General features: G+C 54.5%; 1 protein-coding gene and 1 long non-coding RNA gene across 3 annotated transcripts in view; one reads left to right on the top strand and one right to left on the bottom strand.

Moving 5' to 3' along the window:
* Positions 1-365: 365 nt before the first annotated feature.
* N4BP3 (NEDD4 binding protein 3) lies at positions 366-8802 on the bottom strand. 2 transcript variants are annotated; one of them, XM_082453535.1, is made up of 5 exons: positions 8655-8802; positions 3102-3449; positions 2067-2582; positions 1396-1623; positions 366-1271 (listed from the first exon to the last, which is right to left on the bottom strand). In XM_082453535.1, exons 2-5 carry the CDS (start codon positions 3420-3422, stop codon positions 744-746), a joined length of 1593 nt encoding a protein of 530 aa, XP_082309661.1. In that variant the 5' UTR covers positions 3423-3449; positions 8655-8802; the 3' UTR covers positions 366-743. The 2 variants fall into 2 exon arrangements, with proteins under 2 accessions (XP_082309661.1, XP_082309660.1); XM_082453534.1 differs by having other exon boundaries at positions 3102-3452; positions 8655-8801.
* A 174-nt stretch (positions 8803-8976) lies between these two features.
* The window catches only part of LOC309656762, a 45201-nt gene continuing 35024 nt past the window's right edge, over positions 8977-19153 (top strand). Inside the window, exon 1 of the long non-coding RNA XR_014261497.1 lies at positions 8977-9292. This is a non-coding gene — a long non-coding RNA (uncharacterized lncRNA). The remainder of the gene's footprint in view (positions 9293-19153) is intronic.

The following is a 19153-nucleotide window of genomic DNA, read 5'->3' on the forward strand; positions in this document are numbered from 1 at the left end:
GCTGTCTTAGGCCGGCCCCACATCCAGCTGGGCCTGGGAACCTGGGGCCCAGACTTTCCAAAAAGAGGACGTCGTTTCACGTTATAGCAATACCTTGGCTGACTTGCCTTCTGAAAAGTCCCACTGATGCTAAAGAAAGGAATTTCATCCCACATGGCAGCTAAGGAACTCTGTGGTTCCAGGGCAAGGATTCCTCCACTCCCCACCGTGCATGTCCAGCAGCTGCACACAGAGGCACAAGGCATACCCTCCCCACTGACCATGAACATGGTGGAGCGACAGCCCGGTACAACAGCCCTAACCCTGACCATCCACGATCCTCTGGACTCAGGTCAGGGACAGGCCCAACATCATCACCTGGTGCCTCCTTGTAGAAAATGTGATTTTATTCTGGGGAGGCCAGTGTTCCCACCCCAGCCTCCCTCCCTCACACTGGCCCTTTTGCATCACAGGGCTCTTCATTCCCAAACCTCCTTTCCTGGGCCACACCTACTTCAGAGAGCAGGGCTGGGCTCTGCCTGGGTATTCCTCCGCCAGTAGAGCCTTGCCCTGGCTCCTGCTGCTGGCACCCCATCCAGCCCACAGCCCCACTGGATCCCTCCTGTCAGCGAGCCTCTCCATCTTTGGCTGGTCTCAGCAGATTCTGCCCCAGACCAATGTAAGGAAGGAGCTGGCCGTCTCAGAGTGGGCTTGTCCAAGCCATCTTCTGACAGTGCTTCTGCTGTCAGCTCACTCCGCTGGCCTCAGATCTTGGAGGACTCAAGCCGAGGGCTCCAGGGCGCGAGGGGCTCCCGCAGTGCCTGCAGCTCCTGTTCCAGAGCCTGGTTGCGGCGGTACATGTCCATGTAGCCCCCCTGGATCTCCCGCTGGTAGCGCAGCACCCGCTCCTTCTCCTCCTGCCATATCCGCCGCTCCTGCTCAAAGCGCAGCGCCTGCTCCTGGCCCCGGAGCCGCTCCTTCAGCAGCTCAGCCCGCAGCTGCTCGGCACCATCTCCGGCCTCACTGCCTCCTGCCTCCCCCAGCAGCCCCCTGCTCTTGCAGTCATCGGTCTCACAGCTGCCTGGGGCCTCCTCCCGAGGGGCCTGCTCCTGCAGGCTCCGCACAGCCTCTCGCAGCTGGGCCAGCTCTGCGTCCTGGGCCTGGGCTTGCACCCGGCTGCCCCTAAGTTGCGTCTTCAGGCTGAAGATCTCAGCAAGCTTCTGTGCCAGCTCAGCCTGGGCCTCCCACAGCTGCTGCTTCAGGAGGCTGATCTCTGCTGTCTTCTGGCACACCTGAAGGGGGACAGGGATGGGCAAGAGCCAAGCAAAGCAGGGTAAGGGGGGACCAGTTGGAAGGCAGGCAGAGGATGGGACGACAGTAATGAAGGCAGGAGTTTCTGAATGCCTAGTCTCTCACCTCCCATCGGGCTTCTTCCTCTGGTCGGGCACTGGGATCGGCCTCTGAGCCCAGGCCCTGCTGTGCCCGCAGCTCCTTGCGTAGGCGCCTCTGCTCCTGCTGGGCCATGAACAGCTGTAGCTGGAGGTTGCGCTCACTACGCTCGGCCTTCTGGGTCACCTCGTGCAACTGCTCCACGTATAGGCGCTTCAGCTCAGACAGCCACAGCCGCTGGCGCTCCTCCAGCACCTGTCAAGGGGAAGAGGCACCTGCCATGCCCTGATATCCACACACGGCCCTGCCCCCCAGACACCGACTGCCTGCACTCCCATGGCTGGCCCACAGATCCAACACTCCAGCTGCTTCTAACGTCCTGTGCCTCAACACCACAGGGTCCAGGGTCCAATGCTCTGGCCACACATGTGCCCTAACCCAGGATGTCCTCCAGAGGTGAAGTGTCCTCAACACATGGCCCTCCCAGGGAGTCTCCCTCCTACCCAACTCCCAGCAAGGACCACCAATGCCATGACATCCCCACCACATGGGGCTTGGGGAGAGGAGCCAAATCACCTCTCTCTTCCTTATTCTCTTGTGCCCAGAGCCATGTGGGAGAGCTGGCTGGTGACCCTCTCTCTGCCCTGTACTCCAATGCCAAGGGACAGACCAGCCCCCAAGGCAGGGGCTGCTCTCACCTGCGTGAAGGGGTTGGTGCCGTCCTCATCACTGAGGCCCCTCTTGAGCTCCTCACAGGAGTCGGGCAGCACGGCCACCGTGTCCTCGGCAGCGGGGCAGGAGAATTCGTAGGGGGGGGGTGGTTCGGGCAGGCAGCTCAGCACAGCCTCCTTGGCACCCCGTGAGGCCCGGTCCAGGGAGCCCCCGAGGTGGTTAATGTGGCCCAGGGAGGAGCAGAAGGGGCCGGGGCCGGTGCTGGGACCGCGGCCAAAGCTGCCTCTGCTGGAGGAGTCGGACAGACTTGGCTCGGGCTCGGGGCCACCCTCATCCAGGCTGAGGGCTTGCAGCAGCTGGGCACGGGCCTGGGCCTGGCTGGCCCGGGGCCCCGGGCTCAGGGGCGGGTGGCAGGCCAGCGTGTGCAGGCTGCCATTGCTGCGCCACATCTTCTGACCCTTGTGGGCCGCCAGGCTCTGCATGGATAGAAAGCCTTTCCCGGTGCCCACTGCCGGCTTGAATACTGATGGGCGAATGTGGCACTGCCAGGAAGAGAGGGCAGGAATGAGACCCTGGGCTGACTGCTCTGCTCTCCCTCCGATGCTCCCTCCCGCAGCCTCTGGGAATCCTCTTTGAGAACATGGGGGACATGTCGCCAGGAGGCAGTGACCAAGTCTCAAGCCAGCACATAGCAACACTTTCACGGGACTTCCCTGGTGGCGCGGTGGTTAGACCCCGCGCTCCGATGCAAGGGGCCCCAGTTCAATCCCTGGTCAGGGAACTAGATCCCACATGCATGCTGCAACTAAGAGTTCACATGCTGCAACTAAGGAGGCCACCTGCCATAACTAAGGAGCCCATGTGCCGCAACTAAGGAGCCTGCTTGCCGCGACTAAGACCCAGCAAAACCAAATAAATAAATTAAATATTAAAAAAAATATTTCCGCATGTTATTTAAAAAAAAAAAAAAAGGCTTTCACATCCCATCCCAGCATCAGGGTCTCCAAGGAAGCCCCCATCCCCACACTACCACAGCAGGGAGGGGCACAGCAGAGGCACACCTTGTCAAAACGACCCCGCTCAGGCAGCGAGGTCTTGCTGAAGTCACCAGCCCGAGGATGTTCCTGGTAGTAGAGGGTGGCGTAGTCGGCAGGCTCGTTCCGAGGGGCCTTCTTGGTGGTCTTGCTGTCCTTCTTGGGGAGGTGCAGGTAGCTGAAGAGCTCGCGCTGGCCCACGCCTTTCCGGAAGAGCCCATCAGGCTGGCGGGAGGCCCGAGACCCTGCGAGTGCTGCCCGTAGCTCTTCAGGGGAAAAGTCCTGCCGTTCCAACAGGCTGCCCACGTTGCCCATGGCAATGCCAGCAGCGCCTGGGGCTGTGGCCATGAAGTTTCACCAGGGCACAGGCGGCTGCTTCTAGGGGTCGGGAGGCTCCATCAGAGCAGGTAGGTGCTTTCTGCCCAACTCCCCTGATGCCCTAAAACCAGTGCTTGCTCTCTGTGTCAGCTCCCCACCTGGCCCACCCAGGAGTGGCAGATGTGGGTTCTAGAGAGAATCCAGGACAGGATTCCTAGAGAAAGGAGTAAAGGTCCCAAGGCCACCTGTCTAGTGCTCCAGCTCCAACTAGGGGCCAGTGTGTGACTGGGGTCACGGGGGACCAGGACCTGAAGCAGCAGGATAGGGGCCCCTCCCAGGACTGGGCCAGCTGAGGACTCCATCGCTGTCTGACTCTAACTTTGTTCATTCTCCTGCCAGGCACCCAATGTGGTGGGTGGGCAGAGGGCACCAGGGAACCAGGGCCGGTGGCCTCAGAATTTCCATTCCTTCTTCCCTTGGGAGGGGGAAAACCCCATTCAACCCCTCTTCCTGTAGAGGGTCAGAGTTTTCCCAAGGGAAGCACCTGGCACGGGTGGGGTTGGGGGCTACCGCAGGAGGGATACAAACAGGAAGGGCCCGAGGGGAAGAAGGATGGTGGGAACAATGGCCACAAGTTCCGGAACAGGTGTCCATGTTGGGGCAGTGGTGCGAGGCAAGGGGAAGGGGCAGCCAGAGCCCCTGCCAGCCCCTGTATATGCTGCTCCTCCAAAGCCCACCACCAGGCAGCGGGGCCCCCAAATCCTGACCCAATGTGTGGAACCAATCAGTGTGTGGGCCCTGGCTTCCTCATCTGGACAATGGCCATGACAACTCTTATCACTCAGGGATGCTAGGAGGACTGGCTAAGATTAGAGGACAAAACGCCCAGTCCAGGGCCTGGCCTACAGCCAGGATCAACACAGGCTGGCTGAAGCTGAGCTTAGCTGGTAGACACGTGAACGCCGCCAGCAAGTTCCCGAGCGACCAGGTCTCCCACCTGTGCTGGGACCACACTGTGGAGGGCAGCGCCTGTCCCTAGTGCCCGGCTGGATCCCCTGTGTCCAGCCCAGCACCTGGCACACAGTAGGTGCTCAGAGAGGACTTGCCAAATGAACGAATGCCACCTTCTCTGCCTCCCAGCCGGCTGTTCCCATTCACGGACAGACACCCAGCAGGCACAGTGCAGCTGCCCATCCACCCCCGCACCCCTGCCCCGCAACCCAACATGCTTCCGGGACACTGACTCCCGCTCCAAACAATGGTTAGGAGGTTCCATCTTCCTCAACCATTTCCAGGTTTTGTGTTTGTAGAACACAAAGCTCACAGGGAGTGGGAAGGAGGGAGGGGGGTGGAAGGGCACGGCCCTGCCCCCACACCCTGTGGCCCTCAATCTCACGCCGGGCAAAAGCAACCTTCCCAACCATCCCCTACCAGCCCCCAGACAGCTCAACCCCTTTGGGGGTGTCACAAGCCACACAGGGTTAAGGGAGTCATCCAGGTAAGGAATGACACGTGCTGGGCACCTACAGTGACATGGCCCTGCGTAGGGGTCTCACGGAGTCCTGGCACATGGTTAACTATCTGGTTTTTTAGATAAGGGCACTGGGGGCTCCGAAAGGTGAAGTGGCTTGCCAAAGGTCACAGAGCTGGTCAGAGTGAGCATGTCTGTGATTCTAGTACCATGACTGCCAAATGTCTAGTGGGGACCCAGGATGCACCCACGGCCCAAGAGTTGGACTTGAAGCATCTTGCCCCCCAATCTGACACCCCCCTCACCATGACAAGCCCACCCAGCAACAGACACCGCTGTGTCGGAGAGCCCACTGAACTCCTGTCACTGCTTCTTGGGGAGGTAGACAGCAGAGAATCTGGTCTCCAGCCCACTCTCACACCATCTCTCCACGGGGCACCTCCCTTCGCCATGCCTCAGTTTCCCCACCTTTCCCCAAAGTGGGAAAGACTCTACCTGCCCTGCCATCCTTATAGGGTTGCTGTGACAGACACAGAGATGGGGAGGTGAAAGGGCTTGTGAACTGCAAGCCTGGTGACAGCATGGGGGCTGGGATGGTGGCAGTGGTGCCAAATATGCCCACTTTATCCCAAACACACAGTGCCTCACGTTCCTCTGGCCAGAGCCTCATTTCCTATCTCAGGGAGCAATAACCGACACTCCATAATCCCCACGAAGGGTCTCAGGTCCAGGGGAGAGGCAGCCATGGGCCAAAACAGCACATACACCACACACATACGGCAGTCCAGTCAGCGCCACCAGCGGCACAGAAGTTCCTCCGTTAGAGGACACAGAGAGGATCCAACAGCAGACACAGTCACGCGCAAGGTCATCCACACAGCACTGATCACCTTCCAGACACACACATAACACACGAATACATACTGTCTTCCCTAGCCCCAAGGCTGCTAGATGTAGGGGAGTGTGTATGTGTGTGTGTGTGCGTGCGCACACACGGGACCGGCTTTTCTCCGCAAGTGAGTTGAGCAATTTGAAATAACTATGGAGCTAGATGGAGGGGCAAAAACAGCCCTTCCCTTTGTCTTTCCCAAAGGTCCCCACCCTCTCCCCTCCACCCTCCACCCCTCCTAGATAACTTCTCTGGCTATATTATTAGCTCCCCCAGTGGGGCTAAGGCCCCTGGCTTTTGGGAGGCTCCACCCTGCCCAGGTTTCAGTCTGGGGACAGTCCTTTTTCCTAAAGGAGACCATCCACCTCCCCTGCCTCCCCCACACTCCCAATACACACATTCCTTCCCACTGCTTGGAAGCCCAGGGACTGGTCCACTCAGGCCAGGGCAGCTGTGCAGGAGAGGATGTGGCGGGGGAGGAGGGAGGGAGAGACAGCAAGTGCCTTGCAGCCCCACTGGGACCGCCAGAGCAAACAACAGGGCCTCCTCCTCCAAGTGCCTGGGCTTCCCCGCCCAGAACTCATTACGTGCCTGGGGCCCAGAGCTCTGCACAAAGCTGAACCTCACCACCACCACCCCACTGCCCTGCCAGCAAGGTTTCGGCTGGGCCACATAGGTCCTATTCTGCACAGGTCCTGGTTGGCCCCAACAGGGCCCCTTTACTCCTGCTTCCACCTCCCCCTCCACCCGCTCCAAGATTAGCCAGAAACACGGAGAGCCTGGACACTGGGAGCATCTCCTTTGGACCAACCCTTGGTGGAGACAGGAGAACAGGGCTGGGGGACCACCCTGGCCATGAAGCAGAAAAAGAGAGGACACTCAGGGAGGCATCCCAGTGTCCCTTAGTGGGTGCCTTGTTGAGTCAGCCTGATGCTGGGCCTACCACATGCTCACAACACACATGGGAAGGGAATAGTGTCATCCCCCACTTCAGAAGAGAAAACTGAGGCCCAGGAGGTAAAATAATGTGCCTAAGGTCATGTTCAGCTGCACTGGAAAAAGTACACAGGCTCCCCACGTTTAGAAGCCTGCCCTGACCCCACTGTGCATCTCCTCTGGGGTGTACCCAGAGTACTCGGGTAGGAAGCTCCCAGTCTGGCCTTGGATGCCTTTAGCCCCTCTTGAGCCCTGGCCCCAGGGGAGGGTCCCACCACCTGCTGTGGGATCAGCTTTGCTGAGGGGCATGACTGCAGCTGCCCCTGAGGAATGGGACTGGAATGTCCCAGCTCCAAAAGAGGGGGCAGTCAGTAAGAGGGGCCCAAGGAGGGAATGGGAGAGGCTGGCATTCCCTAGTCCCACTTCGACCTGTGAAAAGGCAGAGTCCAGCGTCTAAATGCTGCAGGAGTGATTCTTAGTATCACTATATGGTCACTTACAGTTGCACAGCACTCTACAGTTTTTATCAGCCCTTTTGTTTCATCATCTCATCTCCACGACAGCCTCATGGAGGCGGGAAAGACAGTAGTTACCCTTACCCCATCTTACAGCTAGGGAAACTGAGGCCCAGAAAGAGGTGAGCTGCCTAAGATCCCACAAGACGAGCAATCCCAACTCCCCAGGCAAGGCCCTCTCTTCTGCTCCAGGCTGTCCCAGCCAGGGGTTACCAGCTGCCCTCCATGGGCACACACTGCTGTGTATTATTATATCTGCTCAGCTCCCCACTTGCAAGGGCACCTGCAACCAAGTTGGTTTGGATCCCAGTCCCCTCAGCCTGGAATCCCCCCCTGCTTGCCCCTGGGTCAGGAAGAAATAGTGGAAGCACGGCTGCATTTGGACTCTGAGCCCTGGAAGCTGCTAGCTCTATAGAGGCGGTGGCGGGAGCAGGCTGGCTGCATTCATTCAGTCTCGCACATACACACCCACACACAGCCAGCCGGTAGAGAGAGAAGCCCTGCCTAGGAGGGCTCTGGGAGGAGGCCGATCACCGGGCCCAGGATAGCCTCTGGCCTCTCTCCCTGCCTAGGCCGGGCAGGGAGCACCGAGGCCGAGGGACAGGCTGAGCCCCTGGTGCAAGCAAGGAGAGCCCCGATCTGCTCGTGGAGGCAGGGAGATTGCCGGGTAGGAGATGACAGGTCCCAGTCCTTTTTCTGGACGCAGTCAGGGCCCCGATTTCCCCCCGGCCCCAGGCGGGCCCTCACTTTGGCCAAAGGTTGTGGCCAGACTGGGATGGTGCTCAAGACCTGGGAGCGTCCCCTATTCATGGGACCCCTGGCAGCAGGCTGGCAGCTGCCGCTCGTACAGGGTAGGGGGTTAGTGGAGGAAGGGGGTATCCCGGAGGGGGCGGGAGAGGGCAGGAGAGGGGTCTCGTGGGTAAGGTGGAGGGGCAGACGAGGTTGGCATCTCCATGGAATTTCCCCAGGGAAGGCTGTGGCCGAGGCCAGGGCTCCCCCAGAACTGCGGGAGGTCCTCCAGCTACCTGAGGGGCGGAAGGGGATGTCTCTTCCAGGCTCCTCTCTAAGGCTTGCCCCGAGCGGATAGGCTGGGGGCGCGGAAGCCGAAGTCAGACTCCAGCGCCAAGGGCACCTGCCCCACCCCAGCGGTGGTGCAGGGGTCCCAGGAGCTGCTCCAAGAAAAGCGCGTTTGCAGCGTAACCTGCCGCCCGCCCTCCCAGCAGAGCGTCCCTGCTCGCGGACAGTCCCCGATCCCGCACCTCGGTGCTTCGGTATCTGGAAGCAAGGGGTACCTGGGCGCACACCGCACCTTGCCACCCTCGCTCACTTCTCAGACGTGAACCTCGGCCGGCGTAGGGCTCCGGCTTAGCCAAGGTCGCCGGGTTAGCTAGACCTCGGCGGCCGGCCCCACCCCCCGAGTCCGGCCCCAGGCCGCTGCGCGCCCCACTCACCATGCCGGCTCCGCTCCGCACCCCTCGCGCGCTGCAGCTCCCTTGCGCGGATTTGAACCCTCCCTCCAGGGCGCCGTCTCCAGCCGAGACTGCGAACCAGGCTGGAGCGGCCAGGCGGCAGGCGCCGGAAAAACGCGGGCGGGCGGGCGCCGAAGCCGGATTGGCGAGGGAGGAACGCCAATTCGTTCGCCAGCGCTCCCTAGCCTGCCCCAGAGGCGGAGGGAAAACCCGGCCTGACTCACTGGCGCGCGGCCGGCCCACAGCCGGGCCCAGGCCCCCGGATGTGGGGGGCGGGGAAAGGGGCCACCCCCGCCCACTGCGTGCCAACCTGAGCCCCGCCCGGGGTCTCGGCTCCAGCTTAAGCCTGCCCGCCGAGATGTCGCGCGGCGGTGGCGCCTGAGCTCCCTGCTGGTTGCGCTCTGCGTCGCGGGCGCCCGGTGTGCGCCAGCTCGGACCCGGGCCAGTCCGCAGCCCGAAGCGTGGCCGATGCTCCCAGAGGGCGCCCAGCCCGTCCCGCTCCTCCGCCGCCGTCTCCTCTCCTCCTGCCTCGCCCGCCCGTCTCGGTTTCCAGAACCCGACAGCTTCGGAAGAGGCGCGTTCCGTCCATCACCTCCTTGATTCTCGCCGCCTCCTCTTAGGTAAGCAGTATTATTCCCTTTTGAGGCTGAGCAAAACAGTAGTCCGAGAGGTGTGGAGACATTTACCCAAGGTTTCGGGCTCGTTAGCGACTGAATTGGGCGCTAAGGTTTTTTTTTTTTGCTGCCAAAGCCTTGTAGGGGGAGCAAATTCAGATGCCTTCAGGGGCCAGGCAAATAATGTGAGTCAAACGGGCAATAGAAGATGGAAACCGAGACAGAAATGGACACCTAACGGCGTTCAGATTCAAATAACAAAACACCGCGTTTCCCACAAAAGGTTATAAACATATAGTGAGGTATGACCCAGCAGTTCCACTCCTAGGTATACCCCAAAGAATTGAAAACAGGGACTCAAACAGACACTTGTCCACGAATGTTCGTAGCAGGACTATTCACAATAGCCCAAAGGTGAAAACAACCCAAGTGTTCACCAACAGATGAATGGATACACAAAATGTGGTGTATCCACAGATGGAATATTATTCAACCATAAAAAGGAATGGAGTCCTAATACATGCTACAACATGGATGATCTGCCAGTTTTGCTAAGTGAAAGAAACCAGACACTAAAGAGTACATGTGGTATGATTTCACTTACATGAAGCAGGTAAATCCAGCAGAAGGCAGATTAGGGCCAGAGGCTGTGGGGAGGGAGGAATGAGGAGTGACTGCTTAATGGGTATGGGGTTTCCTTTTGGGATGAGGAAAATGTTTCGGAACCAGATAGAGGTGGTGGTTGCACTACAGTGTGAATGCACTAAATGCCATTGAATTCTACACTTTAAAAATGGTTAATTTGGGGACTTCCCTGGTGGTCCATTGGTTAAGACTCACCACTCCCAATGCAGGGGGCCCAGGTTCGATCCCTGGTCAGGGAACTAGATCCCCCATGCCCGCAACTAAAAATTCTGCAGACTGCAACGAAGATCCCATGTGCCGCAACTAAGACCTGGCGCAGCCAAAACAAAAGTTTAATTTTATGTTATGTGAATTTTACCTCAATTAAAAAAAAAGACATCATTACCGATTAATCAGACTTGGCCCACAGGCCACCAGTTTGCAGCCCATGTCTTCTATGCTGCCCTGACCAATGTCCTAACAATAGAAGTGCCAGACTTCAGAGGACTTGTCTAATTAAGAAAACTCATTAATAACTACTTTGGGTGTCAGCCCTTGCAGAGCCCCCAGTCCGGTAGGGTTACAGGTGAAGTTTCAGCGCAAGGACACGCTTCACCTTTATGGGCACCTGAGGGAAGGCCTCACTGGGGAAGTGGCTTTTGAGATGGCACTTGAAGGATGAAAGCCATTTCCATGGAGGAGGGTGCTAATGATGGAGCAAGAGCCTATGGCTGGAGAAAGCAGCACATGGCTGGGTAAAGGCAAGCTTGCTAGTGAGCCTGGAGCCCTGGCATGGGAAAGGTCAGTGGGAGAGATGGAGCACAGGTGGCACATTTGAGCAGACCCAGGAAGACCTCTTGAACTAGACAGTGGGAGCCTCTGAGGTGTTAAGAGAGGGGAGTGTGAGGACCAAGCCGGACTTTGGGGCGTGTACACAGGCCCTGTGAAGTGGTTGAGGCAGGGAGGCCGGATTAGAGGAGTGTCAGGGAACAGAAACAGGGCCACGGAGGGCAGGGGCAGTAAGGAGAGGAAGAGATGAAGGACGTTCATGAGATGGTCTGAAAGAATTGACTTGTCTTGGCAAGAAATTCCGTTAGGAGGAGAGGGAAGGGATCAATGATAAGTGACTTATCCAAGGTCTTCTGACCCCCCACCCCCAACCCCCAGCCCAATGTTTTTTCCCAGCACTAAGCTGCCAGAGGGAGGTGGGAGGAGAAGCGTGTTCAATATCTTAGAACATCCCAGCAGGAGGGAAGGAAATCAGAAAGTACTCTGGAGCCCAGAGATATAAAAGACAGGGTGGGGAGGGGAGAGGGGCAAGAGTGTCTCTGCTGAATGGAATACCAAGAAACTGGCTTCAACCAGAGACAGCAGCTAAAGGTGGAAGGCTGGTGGACCCTTGGCTGCTGGGCATCAAGGTGCAGAGCGCAGTGGGCTGGGTAAGGGGTGGAGAGAAGCCTGGCTTCATCCCTCTAGCAGAGCTGTCATTCACAGAGACAGCTCAGGTCTGTGGCCCCCTCCAGCCTGGACTGGGCTACCTGTCCCCAACCTCCTGCACAGGCTCTGGGCTCTGTACTGCTAAGAGGACCCCACCACCACTTCCCAGAAGTTGAGGAGCTGGCCTGGCAGAGTTCCTTCCTGCCTGGCTTCTCGGAGCCCTTTGAGGTTGTCCCAGTCACCTGGATGGTCCCCATCCAGGTGCAAGGCTGAGGGGACCAGCTGCCTTCAGTTCTAATCCAGAAAGTGCCTCCTCCTCCCCCTCCATGGCCATGCATCCTCATGCCTTCCTATGCATATTCAGAAGCTTAATACCTTAGGGCGTTAACCACAGAGCATGACAGTGAACCCTTGGTTGCCCTCAGTCCAACTGCCTCTGATGGAAAAACTAGGGTCTAGAGAAGACACATGACTTGCTCATTCAAAACACATTTCAGAGCTAGTTCCTGCAAAGCTGGGTGTGGAAGCTAAAACTCTTGCCACCTAGGAGTTCAACTATATTCCTTCCCTCCACGCTGGCTGCCTCTTGTTCTCACCTCTGTCCCCTTGGCCCTTAGCTTCTGATCTGCCTTTCTGAGGCCTTTAAGAAGGTGGGCTGGGCTCCCTGGTGGCGCAGTGGTTAAGAATCCACCTGCCAATGCAGGGGACATGGGTTTGAGCCCTGGTCCGGGAAGATCCCACATGCTGCGGAGTAACTAAGCCCGTGCGCCACAACTTCTGAGCCCGTACTCCACAACAAGAGAAGCCACTGCAATGAGAAGCCCATGAACCGCAACGAAAAGTAGCCCCCTGCTCCCTGCAACTAGAGAAAGCCCGCACACAGCAATGAAGACCCAATGCAGCCAAAAATAAAATAAAATAATTTTAAAAAAATAATAATAATTAAGATATCAGTTGCTCATAGACAAATATACTTCATTTCTATAATGTCTAATGGTTTTTGGAAACTGCAAAATAGTTAAAATATTTTCCTTATAAATGTATTAGAATTAATATTAGTAATAGTATATCCATTCTGCAAAGTAATAAACTAAGCTTCTGTTATATTTGTATTATAAAAAAGACAAATCAACCTAATTTTGACTATTGTTTAACAGCAGGGATGGATTCTCAAAAAGAGTTATCTCAGTGTCTCTTATAATATAAAGCTTCCTGAAAACTACCTCATAAAAATTTAGACAAGGATATATTAGCAAATCTGAGGATACTGATTTAATTAGAGAAAATGACAACATAGCCCCAAATTACATGAAGCAAAAATGCATATAATTGAACCAAGAAATAGAAAATTGCACAATAGTTGGAGATTTCAATACCCCACTTTCCGTAGTGGATAGAACAACTAGTTAGAAGATCAACAAGGAAATATAAGACTTGAACTTGACTTGAACAACACTATAACCCAAGCAGACCTAACACTCCATCCAACAGCAGCAGAATGCACCTTCTCCTCAAGTGCACATGGAATATTCTACAGGATAGACCATGTGCTAGGCCATACAACAAACCTCAGTAAGTTTAAAAGGATTGAAATCATATAAATTATGTTCTCTGGCAAAAGAATTAAATTAGATATCAATAACAAAATTAATTTGGGAAATTCACAAATATGTGAAGATTAAACAATACACTTCTATATAATCAACGAGTCAAAGAAGAATCACAAAGGGAATCAGAAAATACATTGAGATGAATGAAAATGACAATCCAACATGCCAAAAGTTTATTGGATGCAGCTAAAGCAGTACTTATGGGGAAATTTATAGCTCTAAATATTATTTGGCTGTAAAAATGCGTGAAGTACTGATACCTATTACAACATGGATAAACCTTGAAACTGCTATGCTAAGTGAAAGAGGCCGGTCTCAAAAGACCACATATTATATGATTCCATTTATATAAAATGTCTAGAATAGGCAAATCTATAGAGACAGAAAGTCAATTAACGGTTTCCTAGGACTGGGGATTTGGGAGAAATGAGGAGTTACTGCTAATAGTTATGAGATTTCTTTTTTGGTGATGAAAATATTCTAAAATTGATTGAGGTGATTTCTCAACTAGAAATCACTGAATTATACACTTTAAATGAATTAATTAAATGGTATGTGAATTATATTTCAGTAAAGCTATTTTTCAAAAACAAGTTAAATTTGAACGTTGAAAATATCCTTTAAATATAGCACAAAAGTGAAATTATATATGTTAATTGGATGTTCTCCTTTATTTTAACCTAACTGGTGTCATTTTCAGTTTTGTAAAATATTCTACTCATTGTGTTTGCTTTTCCACCTTCTTTCTCCTGTACATTCCTTGAATTATCACATTTTTAGACACAACAACCAAGTGCATTTAGTCAAATTCGTGTATCACAGAGTTGATGTGGTTACAATAATAAATAATAAATGCCAGCAAAACTAAATGCCAGCAGCCTCAGTGAAACACAAAACAAAACAAAACAAAAAAAGAAGGTGGGCTGGGCAGGAACTAGGTCTCTGTCCCCCTCTACATGCTTGCCTGGACAGCATGGGAGAGGCCAGAGTGGGTGGGGGTGGGGGTTGTATGCAGTGAACTTTGCTCACCTTCCTGGGCTCACAGGGCAGGTACCTCTGCCTGGGCCACCTGCCCCCTGACTCGGCAACCCTGTGGAGCTGGCTCAGGAGCCACACTGCCCACATGTCAAGGGGCAAGGCACTTAAGGCCTGGGGCCGGGGAAGGGAAAGAAGCTCCCTGGGTGCGCCCACTTCCTGAATCAGCTGGCCTTGGACAACTTCGTTGCTTTCTCTGCAGCTTGGTTTTCTCATCTCAAAAAGGAGATCATAATTTGGCTGGGAGGATTAAATGAAGTATCATCTGTGAAGCACATGCGCAGCACGGTATCTGGCAGATAGTAGGCGTCTGTAAATGTCAGTTTGTCGTTCTCCTCCTTATGGGGAAGGTAGATCAGAAGGTCAGAATGCTTGCCACAGAGCCTGACTTAAAGTGGCTGGGAAGGCTGTTAACCCCCACCCAGCACGCACTCACGTTGTCTTGGGTCTGTTTCCCTGGGCTGGGTAGTATGTGCATCCATGCTACTTGTGAGTGGCCAAGACTGTAGAACCCCGGAGCCACCCATGGAGGCTTGGAATATTCCCCTTCTCTCAGGCTGCCACCTCTGGCCTCATCACCTTTCCCCTTGATTTTTGCAGCAGCCTGCCTGGGCTCCCTACTGCCTGCTCTTGGCCTTTCCCCACTCTGCCCTGGAGGGCACTTTCCAGCCTATGCATGATGTCTCCACTCTCCTCTACTTGAGAGGTGGCGTCCCATCTTCAGGACTGGTCCCACAGCTCCTTCAGGCCCAGCTCTGGCCCCTGCCTCACGGACCTCTGTGCTGGGGACTGCCTCAGTGTCCTCCTCTGTAAGTGCTTGTTGTTGGGAAAATCCATTAAGGGCATCCACTGTGCCCAAGGCCCCTCCTCCCACCGCCAAGGCAAAACCACTCCCCCATCCTCTGTCACTGGGGCAGCGCTTGATGCAGTGCATCGGCACTTGTGGGTCATCTGGCTGTCACCCCCAGGAGACTGAGTTCTGAGCCCCCAGTCCACGTCCCCCAGTGCCTCCCCAAACCTGACGGTTGACCATGCTCAGCTCCAACCCACCATCTGCAAAAAAGCCACTTCATGACTGCTTTCTAACCAGGAGGAGGAGGATGAAGAAAGGCGGCCCTGGCTCTAATCCTGAGTCTGTAACTTCCTGGTGACCTCTCTGAGCCTCAGTTTCTTCACTTGTAAACAGGCAGAACCAGGTCATAAATGAAATGGCTTAACCCATGGGAAAGAACTGGCACTTACAGGGGCTTCACAGCTGTGTGTCCCCCGCCCACCCACTCTTCACTCCTTGCCCTCCTTTGTCCTCTCTTGTCCCCTGGGGCCAGGCCCTAGCCCGAGGGTGAAGGGAGGAGGGAGGAGAGCTGGCCGTTCCTGGAGAGGCAGCAACTGAGGATTTCAGACCACGGCAAGAGCAGGCTAACAGGTAACTCCTGGTGCCCGCTGTAGCTTCTGCCAGGTCCAAGATTGTTCTAAACCCGAGAGCTGTGTCACAACCGGGGCACTGTGGCTGTCGGGGTGGAGGGAGTAGGACCCTGCTCACCTGCCTGCACCCCACGCCCTGGGCTGAAAGTGGACTCCTGGGACCTGGACTCCCCTCCTTGAGTCACTCGTGCTGGGGAGGAGCCTGAGTTCTCCTCTCTTGCCCTCCCTGCCCACCCTCCCCTGGTGACCTGGGGCGGCCTCAGGCCAACAGGTGGAGGTGGAAGCTGAGAGCTGCCTGGACTTGCTCAGGTGCCTGCCCTGGGGCAGAGAGCTCAGATCTGCAGGAGCCAGCAGGACTGCAGTGTGAAAGCTGCCCGGAAGTCCAGGCTGCCTGGCCAGCCCACTGGCCCCACAGCCAGGCCCAGGCCCAGCTGCCACCCAGGGTGGTAGCAGGGAACCTTGCCCTGGAACTTGTGAGACCTGGGCTCCAGTCCCTTGGTTATAGTGATTTATGGGTGGCAGGCAGTGGGGAAGTATGGGAGGGAGGGGGAAGGATTGAGAGAAGTCTGGGGAAGTCCATGGCAAGATGAAAGGGTTGTGGAGATCGGTGGCCCAATATAAATGTACCTAATACTGAACTGCACACTTGAAGATAGTTAAGATGGTAAATTGTGTGACGTGTATTTTACCACAATTAGAATTTTTTTAAAAGAAAAAAACTACACTGAAGTGAACTTAGATTTTCATATTCCAGTGTTCACTGAAGGGTGCTATTAGTAGAGAATTTTTTTTAACAAAGACTTTACCTAGATTACTTTTAAAGCTTAATTATGGACATTTCCAAACATGCACAAAGGTAAAGAGAAGAGAATAAAAGACCTCCAGGTATCCATCACCCCATCATCTGATTTTATTCATCTCCATATAAACCCTCCCCCACGCCCCCAGCCCCTCCCCCACTCTGGGTTATTTTATTTTATTTATTTTTGGGGACACCGCTCAGCATGTGGGATCTTAGTTCTCTGACCAGGGATTGAACCTGCGCCCCCCACATTGGAAGCACGGAGTCGTAACCATTGGACCGCCAGGGAAGTCCACTCCAGGTTATTTTAAAGCAAAAACCAGACATTATGATATTTCATCCATCAATATTTCAGTGTAGACAAGCATTTTAAATTGTAATATGCATTTATTTTAGGCCGGGTGATTTCATAGGTATGAAGGGTTCAGACTCCTCAGGGTCTGCCAGATAGGGCCACCTGGTGGTCTCTGCTTTGCCCTCCACCAGCACCAGGGTCACTGCTCTCCTGAGAGAGAACAAGGAAGCTCATTCCTCTCGCCCTCAAGGGAGGGCCAGGAGGAAAGACCTTGGGGTCACCTGTAGGACTCTTGCATGTGTGGAAAAGATTGCTGATGTGCTGAAGTGCAGGCTTCAGTGCCAAGACAGGAATGCTTCCCACGGTGGGTGGGAGCCACAGGCCTGACCAGTTAGGTTGTGGTCTTGGGGATCTCAGCTACTTTGCCACCCACGCACCCCCTTACTCACGTGTCCACCCAGCAGGCACCTTATCTGCCCTTCCATTTATCCATGCCCTGCCCTGGGCCCTAATACATGAAACACCACAGACCTTGGAAGTCTGCAAATCAGCCCTCTCCCCTGTGTCTTCTGCCCAGGCAGAGGTTTCCCCAGGCCCCTGCTTTGTTCCCCTTCCTCAGCCCACTGAGTAGATATGCCTGACACAGCCTGCCTATCTGGCTTCCATCCCCAACCCACAGAGGCTCGACTCAGACTAAGAGACTGGTGACGGCTGCGGCCTGTATGCAAACATTCATTTGGCCCTACCCAGGAGAGCCAGACAGGCTGGCATACACCCTCACCTGCCTGGCACGCCCCCACCCCACCCTCTGACCAAACCTCTTCAGGCAGCCGTTCCCCCTCCCACTGCTCCACCTCCTCTGACATCCCGGCCACACACAGGTCCTCATCTGGTCCTCAAGGTCCTCGAAGCAGGAGTTGGTCCATGCCCCTGGTAGGTTTGATGGCAGGATGGGCACAGGATTGTGCGTGTGGTGTGGACATCAGGGAGGTCGGGCCCTGGACCAGTCTCTTACTCTGCACACAGCTTTTAGCCTCAGGGGGCTTACCAGGCTGACAGGGACAAAGACCACCCCACCCGTTGTCCCTGGGTTAGTTTACCCACAGGAGCCAGTGGGAAGGTCCGCAAATCTACTGAACAGTTTGTTGCAGGTCCATCCCCTGGGCAGCAGATGCTGAGATGGAGTTAGGAAAGGGAGAGTTTATTGGGGGAACATCTATGAAAGAAAAGGGAAGGGAGCAGGATTGGGCAGAGGGCACCACCAGCCGATACAGACCCCAACAACTGTGCCCGGCGAGGGGCTCCAGATCTAACTGCCTGTTGGAGGCTCCCTGATCGAATAGGTATGAGGTCCTTATACTACCGCCTTGCTGGCTTCCAGAGAAGAGTGTGACCTCCATCTGAAAGCTGAGATGGACCCAGAATATGCAATTAGCTGGGCACTGTCATCCAGCCACACTCCTTGCAGCTGGACAATGAGTCCTTTCTTGCAGGGGCACATCACCTTGTCCTACCCAGTCACACCAGGCAGGCTGTGTGGCTGGGGGCCCTGGGCTGCAGTATAAAACCTTTAGCATGGAAGCAGGTTAATGGTGGGATCATGGTCTCCTAGACTGTCTCCCCCCAGCAGGTGCGGGGTATGGTCGAATGCATACGTGAACAAGTGGATGAACTTATTCTTCAAAAATTGAGTTAGTGCGATTCTGGAATTTAGCATCAGGGGACCTGCACTCACCTTGAGTCTGGGCCTTTATTAACTGTATGACCTTTAACCTGCTCTAGACCTTAATTTCCTTATTTGTAAAATGAGGGTGATGATGCCTGTTGTAAGATTTAAACATGGTAACATCTCCGAAAGCCTGGTTTAGAATAAAACCACGTGCCTGACATGATCTTACTTATGTGGAGCGTAGAACATCGCCCCGTGCAAGATAAGGGATAGGCAGAAAATACACCAGAAATGTTAACAGTCAGTGTTTCTGGGTGATTTGTTTTTAGATTTAATTTTGAAATAGTTTTGGTCTTAGAGAAAAGTTACAAAAATAGTGAAGTTTGCTTATACCCTTGACTCAGCCTCCACTCATGTTAATGTCAAACATAACCAAGTACAGTGTTGACAACTGAGAAGTTAACAGCGGTTCGGTACTGTAAATTGTGGACTTCATTTGCATTCAACCAGTTTTTCTACTAATGCCCCCTTTCTGGTTCAGGATCCAGCCCAGCACCCCACAAGGCATTTAGTTGTCGTGTCTTCTTAGTCTCCTCCAGGCTCTGACGTTTCCTTAGTCCTTACTCATCTTTTGTGACCTCACTTTTTGAAGAGCACTGGCCAGGTGTGTTGTAGAATATCCTCAGCTTGTGTTTATCTGAGGCTGAGCAGCATGGGGAAGGGTACCACAGAGATATGTGCCTTCTCAGTGCGTATCAGGGGCTATAAGATATCAGTGTATCTCCTTACTGGTGACTGCGAAGACCTTAGAACACTTAAATTCCGGTTACTACCCTTTGATTTCCGAGCTACTGTTCTCTGTATAACTCCGCAGGCTTTTTTTTTTTTTTTTTTTTTAATATTTATTTATTTTGGCTGCGCCGGGTCTTAGTTGTGGCATGCAGACTTCTTAGTTGCAGCCTGTGGACTCTTA

Source organism: Balaenoptera physalus (genome assembly GCF_965194825.1).
Source record: "Balaenoptera physalus genome assembly, chromosome: 3".
Lineage (NCBI taxonomy): Eukaryota > Metazoa > Chordata > Mammalia > Artiodactyla > Balaenopteridae > Balaenoptera > Balaenoptera physalus.